Source organism: Anolis sagrei, chromosome 1 (genome assembly GCF_037176765.1).
Source record: "Anolis sagrei isolate rAnoSag1 chromosome 1, rAnoSag1.mat, whole genome shotgun sequence".
Classification (NCBI taxonomy): domain Eukaryota; kingdom Metazoa; phylum Chordata; class Lepidosauria; order Squamata; family Dactyloidae; genus Anolis; species Anolis sagrei.
The window spans coordinates 200,395,418-200,419,934 of record NC_090021.1 but is presented as its reverse complement, the minus strand read 5'-3'; the positions used below and the strand labels follow the sequence as shown (position 1 = coordinate 200,419,934).

At 38.6% G+C, this 24,517-nt stretch overlaps 1 protein-coding gene across 3 annotated transcripts in view; it reads right to left on the bottom strand.

Moving 5' to 3' along the window:
• Positions 1–24,517, bottom strand: part of PLA2R1 (phospholipase A2 receptor 1) — a 55,011-nt gene that overhangs the window by 15,339 nt on the left and 15,155 nt on the right. For all 3 annotated transcript variants that reach the window (XM_067472138.1, XM_067472145.1, XM_067472142.1), the window contains exons 10-20: positions 22,288–22,397; positions 20,970–21,139; positions 16,175–16,389; positions 14,004–14,149; positions 12,847–12,931; positions 11,416–11,548; positions 10,893–10,928; positions 9,296–9,453; positions 8,434–8,498; positions 6,553–6,656; positions 2,692–2,834 (exon numbers count right to left, since the gene is read on the bottom strand). In XM_067472138.1, coding sequence (XP_067328239.1) covers positions 2,692–2,834; positions 6,553–6,656; positions 8,434–8,498; positions 9,296–9,453; positions 10,893–10,928; positions 11,416–11,548; positions 12,847–12,931; positions 14,004–14,149; positions 16,175–16,389; positions 20,970–21,139; positions 22,288–22,397 — 1,365 coding nt within the window. The remainder of the gene's footprint in view (positions 1–2,691; positions 2,835–6,552; positions 6,657–8,433; positions 8,499–9,295; positions 9,454–10,892; positions 10,929–11,415; positions 11,549–12,846; positions 12,932–14,003; positions 14,150–16,174; positions 16,390–20,969; positions 21,140–22,287; positions 22,398–24,517) is intronic.

The window sequence follows — 24,517 nt, the reverse complement described above, 5'->3', positions numbered from 1 at the left end:
CCGAGGAGTCCCCGGTGGCGCAGTGGGCTAAACCCCTGTGCCGGCAGAACTGAAGACCGATAGGTCACAGGTTCGAATCCGGGGAAAGGCGGATAAGCTCCTTCTATCAACTCCAGCTCCTCATGCAGGGACATGAGAGAAGCCTACCACAAGGATGATAGAAACATCAAATCATCCAGGCGTCCCCTGGGCAACGCCCTCGCAGACGGCCAATTCTCTCACACCAGAAACGACTTGCAGTTTCTCAAGTCGCTTCTTTTTTTTAATATAATCTTTATTAAAGGTTTCTTTATGTTACAAAGCATATCATAGGAAAGTAGAGAGTAAAAAAAAAAGAAAGAAAGAGAAAGAAAGAAAAAGAGGAGAAGAAGGGGTGAGGAGGAGAAGAGAAACGAGGGGAAAGTGAGAAAAGAAAGAAGGATAGGATAGCAAGTGAAAAGATAATAGAAAGAATAAAGTTAAAAACAAATAAAAATTGGAGACAGGTGTTATATGTCTCTCTCGTTGACTTCCTTCATATCTTCCAAGTGGGTTTTCCTTTTCCTTCTTCCGTCCTTAATTTCATTTCTATTTTCTCTTCTACTTATTCTTCTGTGTTATTATTTATTTGGTCAATGTAATTTGTCACTTTTGTCCAGTCAGTTTCTTTAATTGGGGTTCCTTTATTCTTAGACATCAGATATGTTAATCTATCCATATTTCTGATGTCTAATATTTTTTCTATCCAGTCCTTTGTTTCTGGGATTTCTTCTTTTTTCCAGAGTTTCGCGTAACACATTCTAGCAGCTGTGTTCAGTAAGAAGAGGAGTTTATCTGTATTTCTTTCAATTTTTGCATCAAATATTCCTAGCAGAAATACCTCTGGTCTGAATAGCAATTTCATATTTAAGATTTCCTGTGTTATTTTATAATTTTTTTTCCAATATACTTTTGCTTTTGGACATGACCACCACATGTGGAAATAAGAACCCTCCATCTTCCCACATTTCCAACATTTAATATTTATATTTTTATACGAATTGCTCAGTTTTTGAGGGGTCATGTACCATCTATGTGCTACCTTCAGCCAACTTTCTTTTAGGTCTATTGCATATGTGTATTTGATCTTTGTTCTCCAATTTTTTTCCCGGTCTTCTTTTTTAATTGTTTTTCCCAAATTTTCGTTCCATCTTTTCATATATTTTTTTTCTCCTTCCGCTTCTGAATTCCATTCTGACAATTTCTTGTATAGTTTTGTTATTATCTTTCTGTCAGTTTTTAATATCTTATCCCAGAAGGTATCCTGTTCTTGAAAGCCTTGTCTTCTGTCTTTCTTGTAACACTCAGTTATTTGTCTGTATTGAAACCACGATATTTTTTTATTTATCATATTCATTTCTTGTTGGTTTTTCATTACTATCTCTCCTTCTCCTTTTTTTAATAATTCTTTATATCTCGGCCAATTATTCCACCCCATTTCCCTTCTTTGCATGGCCTCCAATGGGGATAACCATAATGGAGTTTTGTCACAAATTTTTTATTTATATTTCTGCCGAATCTTTATGATAGCCGATCTAGTAAAGTGATTCCCAATTTTTTTCTTTTGGACCTTCGTACCATAAGTAATGGTGCCAGCCTGTTCTTAATTCAATACCTTTTAAGGTAAGTAATTTCTCCTTCTTTAGTTCTGCCCAATCTTTGGCCCACATCAGTGCACTAGCTTCGAAATATAATCTTAAGTCGGGTACTGCAAATCCTCCCCTCTTTGTATCCTCTGTCATATTTTTGAAATTAATTCTTGCTTTTTTACCTTGCTTCTGACACGACAAAAAACCCCAAAAACACCCGGACACAACCCCCCCAGAAGAACCCCCCCCCCAGAAAAGCCTTAAAACTGAAAAATAACTTACCTTGCCTCCATTCCCCCTTCTCTGGACTTCTCCCGGCATGCAGAAATGATGCGCCAGGAGAAGCAGGGGCAGGAGCGATTTTCCTCCTCACCCCCCTTCTCCTGGCACGTCATTTCTATGTGCCAGGAGAGGACTAGAAGCAGGGAAACGCCGACCAGGTATGTTATTTTTTCTGTTTAAAGTGTTTAAAAGGGGGTTTGGGAGAGGGTGAAGTTGTCTTGGTTTTTCAGGCTCCAGGAGCCCAAAAATCCCAAAACTGTGTGCAATGCGATCCGCACAGCGCCTGCAACTTGAAAGACCCGGGTCTTTTCAGCTGTCAAATTACTTCAGCACAAAGCAGGGTTTTCCAAGTAAAAATGCGGGAGTTGCACATTTTGCCAGCTGTCTGGATGTGCCCTATATCCCACCTTTCTCCCACCACAAGATTCAAGGCAGCTCACAGCAAGTTTTTAAAAAACCAAAGTACAGCTCAAAGCTATCTATATAAAAAATAAAACCCTAAGTCTGTTTTAAAAATATAAATTAAAAACACATTTAAAACATAAGAACTGCCCCCAGCTCTTTCTGCTGCATTGAGTGAAATACCAAAGGCATGCCTAAATAAAAAAAATGAAAGCTTGCTGTGAGAAAGACATTGAGGGGAACTTCTTTTGGATGGGAGTTCCCCAGCTTTGGAGCAACCACAGAGAAATTGCTATGTGAAAAGCTTGTTCTTTTTCACAAGAAGTATTTGAATGCATATTTATCTTTCAAAGGTGTTTTTACATGTTGTAGAAAAGATGTATAAAAAAGTATATATTACCTTAAATCCAAAATACAGCCACCCTTTCGGACATGTTCCTTGATGTGTCTGTTCTTTTGGAATTTCTCTCTCAACAGTCATAATCTTTTTACGTTTACAAATACAAGGTAGAGATATAGTACAATCGGCAAAGCCCCAACGTCCTAAGAAATACAATTACATAATTGTTAACAAAACTAAAATTACCATGTAAAAACAGATTTAATAAAACTAGCTAAATTTACTTACATCATTATAATCTTTATATTATAACTATCATATTCTATTCTAAAATATTAAATATATATTATATAAGAGTAGTATACATTAATAGGCTGAACATTTCTTATTCAGAATTCTGAAATTCAAAATACTCCAAAATTCTACACTTAAGTACCTGAGATAAGGACGCCTTTGCTTTCTCATGGTTTAGTGTACACAAACTTTCATGCACAAAATTATTTAACATATAGTATATAAAATGTGTCCAAGGCATATAAGAAATATAAATTAATTTTGTGTATAGACTTCAGTCCCATATCCAAGGCATATCATTATATATGTATATCCGCATTATTCTAAAATCCAAAACACCTTTGATTCCAAGCAGCGGATAAAAGATATTCAACATGTATTACTATTACACTGTATGTGTGTATTGTTACATCAACATCATTACTACTATTACTAAACATTATAGCATGTTTTATTTCTAGCACATGTCCAGAGAGGAAAATGCCTGTGGGGTCTCAGCATACTGATCAAACTAAACACATACAGTACCCAGTGTTAATGCATCATGAATAACCAAAGGAAAAAAGTTATGTACGTGTTTGCAACCTGAGTATTTGTATACAAAATTTAAGAAATGCAGCCAGTCTGACTTTTTCCAAAATCTTTTATGAATAACTCAAGAAAAAAAATGTGCCTGTTTACAAGCAAAATATTTGTATACACATTTTAAGAAACACAGGCAGTTTGACTTCATTCTTTCACAGTTTGTGAAATCCAATGTTTTTCTAGTTGAACAGATAGTATTTGCCGAATGGATATCATTTACCCTGTCTACAGCCTTTTTATTCACAGCTGAAATCTGCCCTGGAGGCAACTCTATGGAATTGTTCTGGAGGCAATGCACTAGACCTACATGATGAGAAAAAGGAAGGAATCCCATTCCTCCAAAGGGCAGCGTTGGATGGAACCATAAATGATTTATTGCAGTGATACTACTTTCCACGCTGCAAGCAGTACTCTAATAAGGTAATTTCTTAGTGGAATAGAATGTTTAAATCGTGTTAAACTTCGTTATTTTGAAAAAAAAAGTTATATTAAATATTTGATCATCAGTGGGCAAAATGCAGCTTTCAGGCTGCATGCAATCCTCCAGGACAGTTTTTATGGCTACCAAGGATTATTTATTTTTTTGCTTTGAAATGCCTAAAATGATTTCTAGGGGATGCAGAAGTCACTTCCACATATTTGAACCCCCCCCCCCCCAAATGGGCCTCCTGGTGTCAAAATGAAATTTTGTGAATTTTTCCCTACCTTTTAAAGTCAAGGTAAAGGTTTCCCCTGACATTAAGTCTAGTCATGTCCAACTCTGAGGATTGGTACTCATCTCCATTTCTAAGTCAAAGAGCTGGTATTGCCATAGACGCCTTCAAGGTCATGTGGCCAGCATGACTACATGAAGTGCCATTACCTTCCTGCCAGAGTGATACCTATTGATTTACTCACAATTGCATGTTTTCAAACTGCTAGGTTGGCAGAAGCTGGGCCGAACAGTGGGAGGTCACCCTGCTTTCCGGATTTGAACTGCCAACCTTTCGTTCAGCAAGTTCAGCAGCTCAGCAGTTTACCCTGCTGTGCCACCGACGGCTCCAAATATCCTTTAGGGGGCCCAAAATCTCTGGAGGACTATATTAGTCCTCTAGGAGTACTTGGAAGGCCACACATATTCCTACAACAAACCCCTTTTGGCCCCCAAATCTTTATGGAACCCCATGTCTTCCAAAGTAGCCCACCCTTGCATTTGGGGAAGTTAATACCTCTATAAACACATATCATCTATTTTTGCTTTGTCATTCCCTGAGGTTCCTGCTATGTAAGTCATGGCTGGATTTACAATAGCTTACAACTATTATTTCCTATACCACTGTTGGGGCTCAGTGGGTGCCTTTACATTCCAAATTAGATACTGAAAATATGAGATCCAACTAAAGTTTTATTTCTGATCAAAATAAACCTAGAGTGACCAGTAAAAGCAATGTGCCACAAAATCTGAGTCACAGCCCAGTACCTTTATAGTCCACTCCTTTTCTCAGAGCCTCCTTTCCAAAACAATTTCTCATTCTCTTCCCCTCCTCCTGCGTTCCCCTCCCTTTTCCTTCAGGTCATAAAGTCCTCTTGAAAAGCCTTTCACCCAGTGTCATCCTTCAATTGCCTTCCAAGGCTCCTGCTGAGCTTGTTTTGTCTAACAGGTTGGTAGAGTGAACTTTGCCCTCTTGTCCCAGTCTTTCATTTTCCCAACTTCTTCAACCTCATTTTTTAAATTAAAATTCACACCTATAAAAATTCTCTTCACTTCTTTTACAAATAGGTGGTTCACTCATTTGCCAACACCATCCTTGTTTGACTTATTTTCACATTTAAATCGAATTGCCAAGCAATTGCCACTTGAAAAAGAAAAACCAAGTTTGTAAACAAAAGATGAGAAATCCATATAAAACCTTATGGCAGAGGGTGTATAATCTGGATGGTAAATGTAAAACCTGTGGTCAAAAATATATATCCTTGCTATACAGTTCAGGCAAATAATACCTAGTTTCCTCAGCCATTTCAGCCATGAAATGCATACTTTATCATAAATCCACTTTGTAGCACCATTAAAAAATCTTGGCAGAAATGTTCGACTTAGGTAAGTATTGCACTATAAAAAGCTCACTTTTCACAGTGTTGCCAATGGGACAAAAGTGAAACTAGCAATCCAATCCAGTGCATGTGTCCTCAGCAACCACCAATATTAGATTCAATTGAATTTACACACAGGATTGCAGCCTAATTTGGATTTTAAAATTATTTTTGTAGTGAACTGTTTTTCCCCTTGGAAGTTACGTTGTTGTTTTTCAATCCCCCCATCCTCCCCTTCAGAATATTTTGTACGGTGAGGCCCTATTGATTTCAGCGAGACTTGCTTTTGATGTGACGAGAATATCATCCAATCTGCCCAAAACAACTCTATGCAAGACACACTGAAATTAGTTTTTGACATAATGGGGGAAATCATTAGTTTTTCTAATCACATGCAACCCAGTTTCATCTTGTTAAGATATCTTCACTTCCTCATCTGTGACATTGTGAGTCAGATATCGTTTACAAGTCATACTTCACCATATCGCAGATGGGAATTTACTTCTGTGCTATAATTGAAAGTGTGCTTCTGTGTACCAGTCAGTCATGCAATGCAAACCCACATGCTTATTCAGAAGCAACAAACTTGGTGTGCTATTGGGAAAAAACCCACAAAATTCACAGTGAGGTTTTGGATCCAATCTGTCAACTCCCTCAGGTACTTCCTGAACAAATATTGCAGACTTTTCTCAGGCTTTTTTGTTGTTGTTCTAAAATACCCATTTATGAATGTTTGTAAGTAGACTTGATATTTATTCTCAGACCGACAGCGCAAACATTTCTGTCCAAGTTTGGCATCAACAAGTTTTATCTTATTTTTAATATATTGCTTTTGGGGGGATATAGCTAAACCATGCTGTGATTTTGGTACATTTTGAGATAATGCTTGCTGGTGGTAAGGTTTTGGGCTGGATACAAACTGTTTTAAACAAAATCATTCAAAATAAGAGAAACAGAAAATAAAATATGTACCTGTTTGGGAAGAAATAAACCCACATTTTTCTCCCTGAGCATACACAAGACTATTTCCAACTTGCTCCCAGTTCTGGTAAAATAGTGGTGAGCCATCTGTCCACCTGCAAAGGCATTCCCATTATTTATTTATTCAAATGACAGGAAAAGCTTTTGTTCCAGGGTTAGCATCTGTACTATATTACAAGGTTGACTCTCTATTCTTGACTTCTCAAAGACTGCAAAGCTCCCTGATTCTCTTGACTTTTTAAGTTAAAAGCAATGGATCAGCTCCCAACAACTTTATTTCTAAGGCTTTATCTACACTGCAGAATTATTGCAGTTTGGACCACATGAACTGTAATGGCTCAATGTTATGGAGTCATTAGAATCATTCTTTGGCATAGAAGGCTCAAGAAAAACTTTATAAAACTGCTCCTAGATTTTTGTAGCATTGAACCATGGAAGTTAAAGTGGTATCAAACTGCATTAATTCTAGAGTGTAGATGAACCCAACTAATATTTCGATGATTCTTGTAAGCCATGCCTTAATTCTTAGGAAATCACTATGTTAAGAGACTAGAGAACAGAAAATGGTAGATTGGGCAGATTTATGGACCATGGGGTACATGTGTCAAGTTGGGGGTGGGAGGAAAGAGATGAGATGGGAAGAGGATGTATTTTGCCAAGTTGTACTTTTTAAAATTGGCTCTTTATGTTTTATTGTGATGTGGATACTGCCTAATCTTTGTGTAGTATGTGCTCTTTCTATGCATGTTTCTGATTCTTTAAAAAACAATATGAGATGTAATATTGTTGGGGAGTGTTTGAGTTTGACTTCTTTGAAATAGGGAATTTAGGCCATGCGAAAATGGAATTTCAGGGCCCTTCTACACAGCACCAAAAATGCGAGGTTAAAAAAGGGAGGAGGGACTAAATGACACTAGCGCTAAATCTGCGCTAATTCACATTAACAAAGGAAGAACAAGTTATAAAAAGGTCCCCCTATATTCCGGCCAGAAAATGTGCATATTTGCATTACTGTATAACTCTGCAATCATGCAAAGCACATGATTTCTCTCTCCCCCCCCCCCCCCCCGGCCCTCATGGAGACTCATCCAACACATGTTAACTTTCAACAAGCCCAAAACAGCTTATCAGCTGATTGGGCTGTCAAATGGACACACAGCTTGTTTAAAGGAAGCACAAACTGAGAGCTCTCTGAAACTCTTTATTTCACAGTTGACAATATTAAACAGAGCTCACATTAAGAATTGGGGGAAGAAAGAGATAAGAAATGTGATTGTGTGTACAGGAAGATATTTGCATATGCACATATGAGATCCAATGCATAACTGCGTGATTTTTTTAAAACCTTCCATCGGATGTCCCCTCCACCTTCCATCTTGTTCCAATAAAGAGGAAGTCTGTGAAGTTGGCAGGGGACCCAATCACAGGACTAACAGGTTTGTGTGAGGACCTGCAGTCAGGTCCCGGGATTTTTAACCCCCAATTTTAACCTGGATTTTGGTGCTGTCTGGAAGTGCCCTCAGATTCATTCCTTGTCTTGTAACTACATTCTGGAACATATTATGTATTTTCCTGTTTGCCTGATGCTAAACATAGCAGAAAACTGTGATCTCAAAACAGTGGTTTTTGTTTTAGAATTGCTCTCCAACTTGTATATTTGTGTTAACAAAATTGTCTCCTCCTTTTGTGACTGTCGATGCTACTTTGTGTGGATTCTTGCAAACTTCACAAACTGCAACATATTTCTTATGCAAAAAAAGTAGATAATTAGTAAGATTTTCAGATCTTGTTCCCTCTGTGTCAAAAAGAAATGTATTTGAAAGATTGGCCCGGGAAAAGCAGATATATAACAGCATGAATATATAGTCTTACCGAAACTCTCTGTTAGGTGTTTTCGAATGCAATGCAATCCACCAATTTTTATTCATGTTAGAATTCTGTAAAGTAATTGTTAAAATATTATGTACATTTCTTGTACTTTGACATGTGGCTGTCTTTAATCAGTTTCTCTGTTACTAATCTGGACCTAAAATGCATGGCAAAAATTGTTGTAGAACTATAACTTTCATCCCCTTTTAGCATTGCTATCCTGAGCCGATAGGTGTTGGAGTCCAACAAGTTTAGAAGGGCCACAAAATTTCCAAACCTCTTTCAAGAAAGAAGAAGTAAAGCAGTGGTGAGGGATGCTGGGTGACAAGGTACGGCTATTCAATCCATTCGCTTTTCAAAGCCATTTCTGATGTATGGCAACCTTCTCGCAGGATTTTCTTGTCAGAGTTTGCTCAGAGAGGGGTTTGCTCACAGAGGAAGGAAGAGGAGGAGGTGGCCTTCCTTTCTCCCCTCAGTGAGCTCCCTGATTTTGACAAAACCAATTGGTGGGGTTTTTAGAGGCTGGAACAGATTAATAGCCTTTCAATGCATTTCAATGGGGAAATTTGTTTTGACATATGAGCTTTTTGATTTAAGGGCATGATCACACAATTAATTAAATTTGTATGTCAAGGTATTAATGTAGTTTAATAAATGACAACCATTGACATTTGCTTTTCTACACAATTTCCTCTTACATAATGTGCTAGAATCCTGTCTTTTTATATGTTTAGCCACTGTTGTTAAAAAAAACCCAACAACCTAGAAATAGTTTGCTTAGCTTCCCACAAGAGGAAATCAACAGAGGGCTAAGAGGGGGAGCTATACCCTCAAAATGAAACAATTGCATTTGTAGAAACCTTACCTTTTTAATTCTGTTTTGAATGAATTCCTGTTCTTCGGGGGAATGTATTGTTGCTATATCACCACGGAGCCAACCACAAACAAACTGAAAAGTGGCCCACTCTGAAGCACTGTCATAAAAAAGGTATTCTGCTCCCCGATAATAAAACCATGACGGCTCTAAAATCCAAGTCAAACATAATCTGTGTGAATAAGTTCATGGGAAAGTATCTTTGATGAATACTGTTTTGTTGCTACTGGACTGTATATCATAGAACGTCCATAATAACCCAACTGCTATCAATTATTCATGTAGATCAGTGCTTCTCAACCTGTGGTCCACAGATGTTTTGGCCTTCAACTCCCAGAAATCCTAACAGCTGGTAAATTGGTGAGGATTTCTGGAAGTTGTAGGCCAAAATACCTGGGGACGCACAATTTGAAAAACCACTGAGGTAGATGCTAAATCAGATCACATATTGCTGCTTGAAATTATTTGGTTTTCAGATGTAGGTATGGTTCAGAAGATTAGCAACTCTACTAACACAATCCCTTGCAAAGAAGTGTGTGTGTTTGTGTATGTCAGCCCTACAAGAAGGACTGCAATTCTTACCACCACTGGTAACTGATCATGTTGGCTGAAGCTTAAGGAAGTCCAACCATGTCTGGAGGACACACTTGCCTATTCTCACCTTACAACTACTACCCATAGCGCTTCATCACAAAAAAATAAAAATAAGAGCCACAATAATAAAGGCACAATCCAGACAAAGCTAAATGTTCTGTTTAAGACTCATTAAGTATTCATATGCTTGGCTTTATTCAGTGCACTTTTGATGAATCATGCTCTAAATATACATTAACAAGGATGCTATTGCTTCTTGGAATTATTTTGGTACGCTGAATCTTCTGGTAGATTAGGGATAGGGATATACGGCCAACCAGATGCTACTGTATTTCAAATCCCATCAGCCTTCAATGTTGGGTATACTTTTCTCATAGGAGTTGGTATATGACAACATCCGGTGTGCTCCACATTCACCGAGTTTGCCACAGATGCTTTGACACATGAATCTAATAAACACCTGGTTCATCTTTGTTAAAAATATCACTTTTCTTTCTAGATACTGTATTCTGGGTATACTTAAAAGTCTCCCAATCACAATGAAGCATGAAATGTTTTTCACAAACCCTTACTTCTTCTAATTTGAGAGATACTATTGTAACTGCATTTTCAGCATTTCTACTATTAAACCAGAACAGTAGGAGTGTAAAATGAAGCCTTTTTATTGATTTTGTATTGTATTTTTAACACATTGGAAGCTGCTTTGGGTCCCCACTGTGGGAGAAAAGCGACATATAAATAAAGATTTATTATTATTATTGTTGTTGTTGTTGTTGTTGTTGTTGTTGAAAGGGAATCTAAAAAAATGCACAATTACTCCAGTATACTTTTCCCTTGACTGACATGTTATATTTTAGTTTACGAAAATGCCTCACTCCATTTTGATATATTTTAGTAATTTGCAATCAATACAACCACCATATCTCTGGGACCTGGGGTGTACTATACTACCATTCGATATATGCAAAACCAAGAATATTGATTTTTCCCATACCATTTATATACCATTGTGGAATCCTCGGTTTCACACCTGTAACAAAAATATTCAATTTGAAGAATATTCAGCAGGTTTTATGCCAAGTATATAGTAAGCTTGAACAGATGTTATTTAACTATATGTTTATCTTTTCCTAATACGAAGACAAAATAAATTGGGAACTATACAAAATATACAAATGCTACATTTCATAAACATGCACATTCTGGTAGCTATATGCAGGGTCAGCTCTCATAAACAGTATGTATCTTGCCTTAGGATGAGATCATTCCCACATGAGATACATATGAAAATACATCAAACCAACTAGTCTGATTGGGAAAACTTTTCTTGGATCTCAAATTCTTTATATTCCAATGCTGCTTAATGCTTTTTTACCTGGAAAAGGTGGGGGACTTTCTGAATGAAAGGGACATTCCCCTTCACTGAATACAGTCTTCCTCTTTCTCTGTAAAGCAGCAACTATCGTTTTAGGAACCTCGCATGCAAAGAAATACAATTACTATACTTCTAATTTTACCTTTTGGTATTTTGCATATCCATTCACGCTCTGAACTGCAATGCAATGGCAAGAATGTTCCATTAATTTTATACACAGCACAATTCCTCACATTATCTTCAATATAGAGGTTCTCTAAAAAGGCAGATGCAACCTGTCACAAAACAGTGCATTAGTATCATGGACAATTCAGAGGTAACATTAAAATATTATGACGAGAACAATGGTTTGAAGCAGATATTTGGGCACTGATTAATTATGGCCAGGGTAATTAGTCTTTCTTGTAATACACATATTTAGACGCAAACACGGAAACTGAAAGGATACATATGCATTCCATCAGCTTCCATGTGCAGAGGTAGCTATATAATTATTTTCTCTCTCTCTCTCTCCCCCCCCCCTCCCCCAATTAAAAACTTTTAGGTTGTTTACAGGAGTTCCAGAATAATGGCTCTCATATTTACATTAACAAATACAACAATTCTCAAAGAAATGGCTTGAAGGTTGCAGTCAAAATGCAGAATTTTTGTATGGGAAGATCACTAGCTGCTTTCAAATTTTAATTATTTTTTACTTTGTCCCTATTTGTTTGTTCTGATTCAAATACTTTAAATTTACATAGAGAGTCATTAAGTTTAATTTAGGTAAGGACTAACTTTTTGACACTGAAAATGCATTACATTCAGACTGGGTTCAGACACTACTAGAAGCTAGGACTACAGGAAACCTGTTTATAGCAAGGTGTAATGGTTTTAAAGCTGGACTAAGATTCAGGAGACCAGGTTTCAAATCATGCTCAGCCATGAAAAGCCACTTGTTGACACTGGATGAGTCAAACATTTGTTATAGTTAATTTATCTAAGAGAAATTCATTGCTGCTGCTAACGCTGCAGATGAAAAGAAATGAAGTGCTAGCCCCACCTGATGGCTATACATCCTCCAGGGGAGAGTGGGTGGGGCTACCGCCAAGAGGCTTCTTAAAGCTATAGAGAATTCCAAGTTGTCCTGCACCTGCACACAAGACCCATATGTGCGATTTCAGAGACCACGAAGAAGAACCTGATTTTTAACAGTCTTTCCTAATGATCACAACCTTTTATGTGAGCCATATTATAGGATCCAACAACCTGGGACAAGGACGTAAGAGGGTAAAATTAAAGCTAAACAACTACTGGAAGCAACACAATTTGTTTTTATATTGCTAAACCACTGTCAAGGCAGAGTCAGTGTGGTATAGTAGTTTGAGTGCCAGACTATGATTCTGGAAGACCAGAGTCTGAATCCTTGCTTAGCCATGGAAACCCATTGGATGACTTTGTGCAGGTCACATTCTCTCAGCCTCAGAGGAAAGCTATGAAAAACCTTCTCTGAGCAAGTCTTGCCAAGAAAATTTTGCGATAGATTTGCAATAAATTGGAAACAACATGAAGACACACAACAATGTATATTTACAGGAGTGCCATCCGACCAGTCCCAGGATCCTCCTGACAGTGGGTTCCTTTTGTTAAGACCAATCCAAAACTGTCTTTCTTCACTACTGTAATTAGAAAGAAGTAAAAAAAAAGGTAACAGATATTAATCACCAGAGTATCTTGGCTTACATCAAAATGAAACCTGCGCTTAGAACTGTGACAAAAAGATTTTTTTAATTACAGACTTTAACAATTAAATTACAAACTACATAAACATCTGTATTCATTATTAATAATCAGCCTCCATGTAATTTGTCCTATTACAGTGAATTTTATTTCTTTCTGACTGTGACAAGTCAGTCACAGTCTAAAATGTTTCAGGGGTGGACAATAATCTGGAGGCTTACTAGTTTATAGCCCTCCTCTCCCAGCTTGTTGTTCATATAATCAATTAAAAGGCATCAAAACATTAATAAAATAGTTCCCTTTTCCCCTCAGAGTGCTTTTCAACATTATGGACTGTTTGATTTACACTTGAACAAATTTTAAGCTTTTTGAAGCTAAGGTAAACATACAGTAGGATCCCCATGTCTACAGGGAACAAGTTCCTGAATTTCATGTGAAACTGCAGATGATATGTAACCCCACTGATACGAAGGACCAAAAAATCATAGGATCTTGCTGGAGAAATTGCCTGGAGAGGACACACTTTATCATGCATGGATAACTGAAATCATGAATATGGGTGTCATGTTATTTTTAAGGACAAGATGCTCCAGTTATGAACAGAGAAATTGCAACGGAATACAATGCTTAATAAATATGTTTCCCAAGAGTTCTAGATATTTGCTTACAACAGTGAACATGATCAGTACCATGGAGCTACCATCTTCATATCAAAAACCAAAAGGAGTTATAAAGGCATAAACTCGTGTGGAAGCCATTTTCTCAAATGGAGGAAGAGTGTTAACAGGAAGGCCAAAAGGTAAAGTAAAACAAAAATGAAAGCCTGGACATTTTGATGCAAATGCTGCTCATCTTTCAGATTTACACCTTATTCTTCCTAGATTAAAGGGGAACAGGTGTGTGTGTGCATGTATGCACATATACGTTTATCAATAAAGCATTGTTTTACTGTATGGTGCAAGAACTGTCCAATTATCTTATCTGAAAACAGGAGTGGGGACTCAGACTTACATATGAAACATTGTGTTCAAAAGTTGGTTCAGGAAATCTTCTTCAAAGGCATGTGTAAAACTGGCAAGATGTGCTCCAAAATCTTGACACAAAGTTTCTGCTTCAGCCCAAGATCTTTTCATTAGTAATTTTTCACTGTGAAATACCTGCCCGATAAAATGATCAAAGTAGGTAGTTTGAACTGAACGTGTTTGGAAATGAAAATCTCAAATGGACATGAAGTTTCCTGGGGGACCTTGGCTGAATCACCATCCTTTTAGCCTAATCTATAGGCCAGTGGTTCTTGACCTGTGGTACATGGCCCACCAGTGGTCCCCAAAAATGAAAATAGGGTCTGCAGTCTCACCATTAAGAGAGCAACTGGTCTCATGAAACCCTCTTATAGTGCCAAAGCAACTGGGATGTCGGGAGAAGAAAGACTGACTACTCATGAAAGGCACAATAACAAGCATCCTGACTACTGCTGCTTCTCCTCCTCCCCCTCCCCCTGAGCGGAGCCGTTGCATGTGGCACCTGGAAGTGGGGGCTTCTTGGTGTCTTTGTTTTAGGCCTATTCCTGGGGTTATTTGGGTGCCAATTCAGAAAATTGCATTAGATAAACCATATCAGCTCTGGATTATTAAATATAGTTTTCTGTGGGCAAGCAGATGGTGACTACTGGATGGCATATGTTCTGTATCAGAAACTAGAGCTGATGTGGTTTATCCAATGCAATTTTCTGAATCAGCATCCAAAATAACCAAACTGAATCTAAAGTTGACCAAAACTGATTTGTAACCCTTTTGGTACTAATGTTGGAGAGTGGTCCCTGGTCCAAAAAAGTTTGTGAACCACTGCTATAGGCAGTTAGGCACCTCTACACTGTCACTGTAATGCAGCTTGGAAATGGTTTGGGAGGAACAGTTTTCGTTGCATAGGTATGGAACTGCTTTGAGGCCAGGAAAGCAATTACATTAACCTTGGAACCTGGCTTTAAACTGCTCTATGGGTCCCTTCCTCTCATTTCCAGGAGAGAGGTGCACCCCTGCTACAGAGGCATAAGCAGTGAGAAAAAGGGAAAGTGACCATTAGGGAAGGAGATAAATCAGTTACCCTTCCCAGGGAGTCAACTGGCCTCTTGTTAGCCAACTACGCTTTTGGCAACCCCCTTGTCTCCTCATTCCAAATCCTATAAAGTGCTCCAGCAAGGGGAGATATCTACAATGTGATCCACATTCTGTAGAGCCATTTTTATCCTGGGATCGGGTTATATTGAGATCTTCTGCAATGCATTAAAAGACATATTCCTGATGTTCTTATGACAGAATATAAATGTAACAAATAAAATACTATACAGTAAGACCACTATATCCATGGGGGATACATTCCTGACTGAACTGCAGTTACATGAAACCTAGGTATGACTGAATGTCACTTCTGGTCCTAGCACATCTTAGTGTTGCTCTGGAGAACCCAAAGAATTTGTGAGGAAGACATATACCATAGAATTGCCTAGAAGATGTAGCAAAGAGACAATTCTCCCTTGGGAACAGGTAAATGAAACCTTGGATATACTCCCTTCCTGCTTCCCAAAATTACAATATCAAATAGCAATTCAAAATACACCTCCACATCTGGAGAGTGTGAAATGGCAGGCTGTGCACTGCATGGTGTCTTAGTTATTTATGCACATGCATTTGCATGCACCAGCATAAGAGACAACATGCATCCATTTCCCACTTGGAAAGTCTAGCAATTTCATCAAGGCAGTTTTAATCCCAAAGGACAACTCTGACAACATATGGGAACAGAGAAATATACCTTTGATTTTCTTCTCCCATAAACAAAACAAGCAGATTGATTCATAGGGAAAATCAAAACTATATCTTGCTCATAGGATCAAGAAAAAACATGTTAATCTTTGAAGAGATTTACATTGCTGTAACTCCACAGGCACTTTCTGGAGTGGCTTGTAGTGGTAGCAGCAGAATGACAGAGAAAGCTATTTTGATTGCCAGAGAAATCTGCCCTGGATGCTGTGGAGGAGTCATTTCACCCCATAGCTATCCTGTTGCCAATGCCAGTCGTAGTGGCCAATGGCATTGGGGCCTTAGCTTTCCTGTTATGTTTCAGTATAAGATGGTGCCCGAGATGAATCCCATTTGATTTTTCAATATGAATTGCATTTTTACCTTGTAGCAGTTGAGCAGATTATCATGAGATTCCCATCCAAACATACAAGAATTCAAGGGATTTTCAAAATGAGGTTCCTTGTGGGGATCATTTCCTGCATGGAATTTAATCTCCTGCTGACACAGTGACAAAGCCTTGAAACTTGTGCAGTTTTTCACTTCCCAAGCTCCAATGGGCTCATTTTGTCGCATAACAACACATCCTCCCGGATGTCCTACAATAGAAGTGGAGGGAAAGATAATTTAAATACAATAAATACAATGTGGAGTTGGTCTGATACAGGAATGCAGGCTTTCTCTCTCCAGAAGACAGAAACAGAAGGAAAGTCACCTTCAGGAGTCATCTGATGCTGAATCTTATGTTTGCACAGTATTGAAACTCCATATTTTAATAAATATCAAATTACATTTTGCATAAAATGTGATGTTTCATGTGAATGGTGCCTAAGGACTTTCTCCTTGCCCCAAGCATTTAAAATGTTGTTTAAAGGGCAAAGAAATCATGAAACAAAAATAGTGTTGGCCTGGGGGTACAATGATGTCTCAAAACACACAGAATGACATAACAGGTGAAAGAATGTGTGGTTAAGTGGGTCCAAAATTTTGGTAAACAGATTTTTTTGTCGTGTCAGGAGCGACCTGAGAAACTGCAAGTCGCTCCTGTTGTGAGAGAATTGGCTGTCTCCAAGGACGTTGCCCAGGGGATGCCCGGATGATTTGATGTTTTATCATCCTTGTGGGAAGCTTCTCTCATGAGGAGCTGGAGCTGATAAAGGGAGCTCATCCACCTCTCCCCAGATTCGAACCTGCAACCTGTCAGTCTTCAGTCCTGCCGGCACAGGGGTTTAACCCACTGCACCACCGGGGGCAGATACAAATGCAACAATGGGAATGGGTCTGAACCAAGAGTTTGAAATGTACAAGGAGTAGTAACTTGAACTAAATTTCTATAAGATAATGTACTGATGGTACCTGACACCGGAAATAATTTCGAAGATGTATAAAAATAGTTCTAGTGATTGCTGGAAACATGGGGAAAAGGTGACCACCTTTTGCCATATGTGGTGGTTGTGAAAAGGGCCCAGAAATACTGCACACAAATAATTATTTTAGAAAAAAATGTTAATGTTCAATTTAAAATGAAACCTGAACTCTATCTACTTGGGATGTCAATAGAAAATGAGGAAGATTATTGTTATACATGACAACGGCATCAAGCATTATCTATGCTCAAAGATGGCATGATTCTGATATAAGACGATTTGCTTATGAAAATAAGTGAACTTGTGAAAATTGATATACTATGTTGATTAAGGACAGATCTCTAACTTTAAGAAGGACTGGAGCTCTTTTAGTGTGTCCCTCTAACCTCCATCACTTTTTTTTTTGGAATTGTGTTATGTGGGGAAGGGATATATCAATGGTTCTCTTTCATTAAATAGGTGTAGAAAATTGAAATAATACAACCATCAGACAGAGAACGTAAAAGTCCTTACATTAGTTAATGCAGTTTATCACTATCCCCTGTCCTATAGATCTGGCATTTAGATGACATTGCCTTTCTAGCTCTAATTTATTATCAGCTCTTGCACTTTCTCCACCAGTCCCTGTCTGGTAACTATACTGCACAAGCTCCTTCACTCCGAGTTCAGCATTTACTACTGGTCTTATGTTATTATGATGTTGTTTATTTTATTGCATTGGGTTCTTTATTGATGTCTGGTCAGGCTTGTCCCCATTTAAGATACCCAAGTTCCTTCGGGGAGATGAAGGCGAGGTATAATAATAACAATAGCAATAGCAATAACAATAGCAACAACAACAATAATAATAATAATAATAATAATAATAATAATAATAATAATGGATTTAGTTAATGCTTTCTGATGCTTCAGAGGTAGCAGTAATATGCTTAATTTTATTCTGGGAAAAGTATGTTTAGCTTTTTTGGTTAGTTAGTTAGTTTGCATGTATGTAGATTTTGTATGAATTTGTCTAAATAAAAATTAAATAAAAGATACATATGCAATAATTGCATGTGTATAATAATTCCATGCATTTTCCATATCTGCTCCAAGAGGCATCCCACACCTCTTTGTGCAGTTAGACATCACCAGTTTTGATCCCGTGCTCAACGCCACTGCTCTATGACCCTTTGCTGGCTGATGAAAATGCTTGTGACACTAGCTGGACACACACACACATCAAAGTACCCAAGCAGGACTTTTTGTTCTGCTATATGCACTTTAACAGCTTGGCAGGAAGCTTTCCTGCTATAGCTTAAAAAGCTGCTCATTTTGTGACGTCTTGTTGTTGTTGGTGCCTTAAAAATAGTACTGCAACACTAAGAACCTTTTCCAAAGTCCTTCTGTAACGAGACAGTATCACACAAACATAAGTCCTAATTTTGTAGGGAAAAGACATAAATCACCAAAGAACAAACAGCATTTTCCAGGTTTGTTATTTTCCCTTTAATCAACCAGCAGAGGTCACTGTTGAAGGACTAACGCAATCACTCTCCTTGTAAACCAGTCATGCTGACCCTGAAATGTGCATGTAGTGAATGAATGAGCTAAATGATGCTCCTTTAGAATGATAATGTGTTGTATCTAATGCATTCTCAATATTAATAAAAAATGGCCATAGTGTTGTTCTCAATAGATATACAACAGCTTTGCAAGAAGGTATAAAACATTTATGAACACAAAAGACGGTTTTCTGCCAGCTGTGCAATTTAAGTATTGAGAAGGTAATTTTAACAGTGAGTCTGAAAAAGTCTTTTATTTAAAAAGATTGTTACTCAGGGCTGTTTATGACTCGCCAATTATGATGAAATCAGGTTGATTAAGGCTGCAATTCTAAATACACTTATACTGGGAAGCAAGCAGCACCGAACATAGAGGACTTTGCGTCTTTGTGCCTTCAGGTCACGTATGAATTTCATAGGGTTTTCATAGGCAAAGTATATTCAGAGATGGTTTTGAAAGAGGTTGCTTCTACACAGATACTACAATGCAGTTTAGAGATTGATGAAAAAAAACCCGGTTTACTTGTATCTACACAAGCACCCCCGGAACAGTTTGATGCTGGGACAGTGGCCACAGTATGTGCTAATTGTGGACTGGAACTGAACTCAACAACTTCTTTCTTACCCAGTTTACTGAGATGCACTGATGCGCATATCCATGTCCACTCAGGATCAGCACAAGACCATTGCAGGATACAGGAAATGAGAACAAATGAGTGGCTCCATTAGAATGATGTGATTTCTCTTTCCAGGGGAGTAATTGTTTATCTTCCAGCACTTTTTAATGTGCTTCAGCACTAAGTGTGTCCTGACAAGTGCACCACATTTTTGGGTTTGGGATTTGAGCTTTGCATTGGATATACACTGTTGTTGTTTTGTTTGTTTTTTTGTCGTGTCAGGAGCAACCGCTCCTGTTGTGAGAGAATTGGCCATCTGCAAGGACGTTGCCCAGGGGATGCCTGGATGATTTTTTGATGTTTTGTCATCCTTGTGGGAGGCTTCTCTCTTGTCCCCGCATGAGGAGCTGGAGCCGATAGAGGGAGCTCATCTGCCTCTCCCGGGATTCGATCCTGCGACCTGTCGGTCTTCAGTCCTGCCAGCACAGGGCTTTAACCCACTGCGCCACTGGGGGCTCCTTATACACTGGTTGACTGCAGTGCATTATCTAGTTTTTCCTGGACTTTTAAAAAACATGCTGTTTCTGGCTTAGTGTGTGGTGCAGCACACATTTGTGGTATGTGTTTTGTGGACACCACAACCACGAGTTGACTTCAAACTGCATCCATGGTCTGCATCAATGCAGCTAGAGTTAGGCTGATTGTCACTAACAAGGCCCAATCAATGGATCTATTCTACGCGAAACTAATGCTAGTTTTAACCCACACTCTGGTTCAAGACAGCTGGGCAAAAATTGGGAGGAAAGCAGGCTCTTATGAGAGATTTGTTTCCCCTGCCACAAAGCTGCTCCCCTTTTGATAATAAAGTTCTTAAATGGGCTACCCTTCTGACTATATTTCATGTGGTAGAAAGAGTTTTTGATACGGCTGCTCTTTTTATTCTTTTCATTATGTTTTAAATTGGGTTACTGTGAGTTTTCCACTGTATGGCCATGTTCCAGAAACATTCTCTCCTGATTTTTTTGCCCACACCTTGTCTGTTTGAGGCAAGTGTGAATATTGCAATTGGCTACCTTGATTAGCATTGAATGGCCTTGCAGCTTCAAAGCCTGCCTGGTTGCTGTCTTGCAACCAGCTTCAAAGCCTGGCTGGTTGTTGCCTTGCAGCTGCAATGTCTGGCTTTGCAGCTTCAAAGCCAGGCTTTGAAGCTGCAAGGCCATTAAATGCTAATCAAGGTGGCCAACTGCAACATTCGCACTTGCCTCAAGCAGACAAAAGTTCTTCCATTCCACAGATATGTAAACCTCGCTTGCCTAGTTTCCAACAGACCTCACAGCTTCTAAGGATGCCTGCCATAGATGTGGGTGAAACATCAGGAGAGAGTGCTTCTGGAACATGGCCACACAGCTCAGAAAACTCACAGCAACCCAGTGATTTCAGCCACGAAAGCCATCAACAATGCATGCTTTAAATTGTTTTAGATTTGTTTTTTTAACAGGTTTTAGATTTTTGTTTATTCAGGCTCTGCTTTTTAAAACTTGAATACATGCCACCTTGGATCCTATGCAATACTATATAAATCAATCAATATTGGCCCTCCCCATCAAATATTAACAAGAGCTGCCAATGGGCAATTAGGAATAAAACTCACTAGGTTCATACTTTTTCCAGTTTGTATAGGTCTTAAGAGGACGATTTCCATCTCCAGTTAGCCAAGTGTATTCTCCTGTATTATTTTGATCTTGCAGAGCTATCCAAAAATAAGTGTTATTTGTTTCCACCATGTTGCGAACCATACTGTTGAGAAATCCTTGTTCAAACCTTTAAGATTTAAAATAATATTTTAGTGATTTAAAAAAAGTCAATTGATTACTCATATCACAACCAAAAAGACATTTCTTATTTTCTTCTTCCTCTTGAGCAATCCAAAACCAGGCAGTTGAACTGACAAACCTTTCCTCATTAACTCCATAGCAATGACAGATCAAACTTCAATAATCTGACTTTAGGCTGCATTAAATACCACAAGTGCCACAAAGTTAAACTAGATCTCTGGATTCTTACCAAATCACATAATCCAAATTACCTGCTATGTGAGTCTTCACTGTCATATAATCTGGATTTTATATGGCAGTGTAGATAGGGTCAAAGTCCAGGCTTTGAGTTATTATTTAAAAAACGGAAAGCTAAACTACATACGATGTTAAATTCATTCTGTTTGTGTTGTTAGAAATGCAAACAATAGTTATTTGAGGCATTGATTATTACCAAAAACACCCTGTGATTTGAATAAAAAAAATACTCCATTGAATATGATTTCTATTGGGAGAAAATCCCACACTGACAGTTGCTTCGGTTGGAGCCTCCATGGCGAAATGGGTTAACCCTTGTGCCAGCAGGACTGAAAACCAATAGGTCACAGGTTTGAATCCGGGGAGAATGTGGATGAGCTCCCTCTGTCAGCTCCACCTCCCCATGCGGGGACAAGAGAGAAGCTTCCCACAAGGAAGGTAAAACATCAAAAACATTTGGGTGTCCCCTGGGCGACGTCCCTGCATATTTTAATTTTTCGCTTATTTTCCCCCTGCAAGTTAAAACAGGGCTAACTATTTTAACTATTTACGTCAAAAAGCTACCTGTGCAACCAATGAGGATATATTTCTCAGAATTCTTAGCAGGCCCCTTGTACTTCCTGTAATGAAGATTCTGTAAATCAGCACCAAATACATTAAAATGTCAGAAATCTTACATGCATGAAAAACAGCATGCCAGTGAACTTTCCAAGTCAGCTAGTAGGTAAATAATAAATTCTGCTTAGTTTTATCTAGATGAATATTTGACTTCAGTCTTAGCCAGTAAAATTTAGTAAGATAAATGTTTGTTCAACCTTTTTCTGCAGTGCCACAATAATGTTAAAGTACCTTTGCTTGGCTTTTGAACGTTTAGAATGCTCTACTATAGTTGGTTACCTGTTTCTTATTCTTACAAGTGAGGGGCAGTAGTAACCACTAGCAGAGTGCCTGAAGCTTCGAGGAGTCATGTCCACCTTGTAACAATAACCTCCGTGCCTCTCCCAACCCTTAAAAAATAAAAACGTGATTGTTATTACATTGTTGTCTAGGTGATACTTGAAATATATATCATATCATATCATAGAAAATGCTGGGCGAAAGAGAGCATATCCAATGGAAGAGCTACAGACCATCAAAAATGTTCCTGATTCAATTCTTGAAGTCTCCATTTGAGGAGTTGGGAAGCGACCGATGGGAAAGACCTTTGCCTAAGACCCTGGAAAGTTGCTGCTTATCACAAGTCAAAATACAAGCTAAATGGATGCATTATCTGATGGTGCATGAAGAAGGTCCAATTATTTTCTGCACCCTCTTCTTAATCACTGACCACATCTCTATAATCACTTCAAAGCAATTCAGGCAGTGTAGATCTAGCATTTACTGAGAGAAAGAAGTTGGTACTAAGGCCCTATCTACACTGCCATATAATGTAATTTGAAACTGCATTAAAGGGTGAATGTAGACTTATACGGTGCAATTTAACTGCATTATGTGAGTCTACAGTGACTACAATAATGCAGTTTCGAACTGCATTATATGACATTATAGATGGGCTCTAAGGGCTTGTCTACACAAACTAAAAAACCCTGAGCTCACTCCAAACTGACAACTCTCCATCTTCATGAAGGACAACTACACCCAGTTAGTAATTTGGGATTTTTAGGTTTTGCCCTGCTTTGAGGATAGTTTGCTGGAAATTCAATAGTATTCAAAGGTCCAATCCTCTGACCAAATGGAACACCAGCACTGGCATATCCTCAGCATAGGGATGGTGGCCTTGATCCCATCTATATAGACCAGTGGCTCCCAACCTTTTTTTTGACCAAGGACCACTTGAGCAGGGACCACTCTGGCCAGGGACAACTCTCCAACATTAGTATCAAAAGTGTTATGAATTGGTTTGGTTTGGTTATTTGGGGTGCCGATTCAGATTTGGTTTGGTTATTTGGGGTGCCGATTCAGAAAACTGCATTGGATAGACGACATCAGCTCTAGTTTCTGATACAGAACATACGCCATACAGTAGTCGCCATCTGCTCACCCACAGAAAACCAGATTGAATAATCTAGAGCTCATCTGATAGTAGTAATCTTTCATGGATAGTCAGCCTCTCCCCTCCTGACATTCCTGCTGCCTTGGCACTATAAGAGGGTTGTGTGAGACCAGTCGCTCTCGTTGCTGTGTGATTTCAAGGCAACGTTGTAGTAATGGTGTGGCCATGGACCATGTTTTTGTTCTACTGGTTCACAGACCTCAAGTTGGATATAGATCACTGATATAGATCATTTAATGCAGTTTCAATTGGCATTGAAGAAAGTGGTTTTGCTGTGTGGATAACTGGATTGGTTTGAGGCCCAGATAATGATCAAACAAAACAGAGTTCTGATGCACATTAAGAGCTTTCTTTCACACACTTCTGTGGGAGTTTGTTGTATGGCCGCCACAGTTTGAAGCTAGCTTCGAACTGTATTAAATTATCATTGTAGATAAGGCACTTGCCACTGCTGCTTCTCGCTGACCATGGAGGTCTGCACGAGTCTCTGGCCATCATGGGTACTTTTTCTGAACCACCAACATAAAGTAATGGGTGACCAGAAAGGAGGAGAAGTGCTAGCATTGATTAAAGGACATATTGGCAAGGCTTTGGATGGCTGTCTGAGATTTTAAACCAATTATTGTTCTTACTCAAATAAACGCTTGTAAGAAATAGAGCATTGCCATACATGTTTAAGAACAAACTCATCTCTGGATATTTCAAGACACAGAATAATAGTTACGTTGGAATAGCTAAACACTGAATCCAGCTCAGTTGATTTTACCAACTCAGTTCAGTGAACGATCTTCTTGCCTTGGACACCAATGGACTGAACTAGTCTACTTGGCTACAGGATTAACTTACTGCATAAAATGCTGCTACGTAAGTATTGTGACCTCAGGATAAATTAAATGTTGTCAGCTTCCTAAGCAACATTTCTTCCCTTCTTCTCCATGGAGCATCTGACAGCTCCATAATACCCTTCCAAAAGCTGGCTTAGGCAAACTGCTTAGATCATCACTGGTTAGTGTTTAGACAGCTAGCTTAAGGAATTTGACCTTAGTAACAAAACATTTGCCCTCTGTTAGCAGT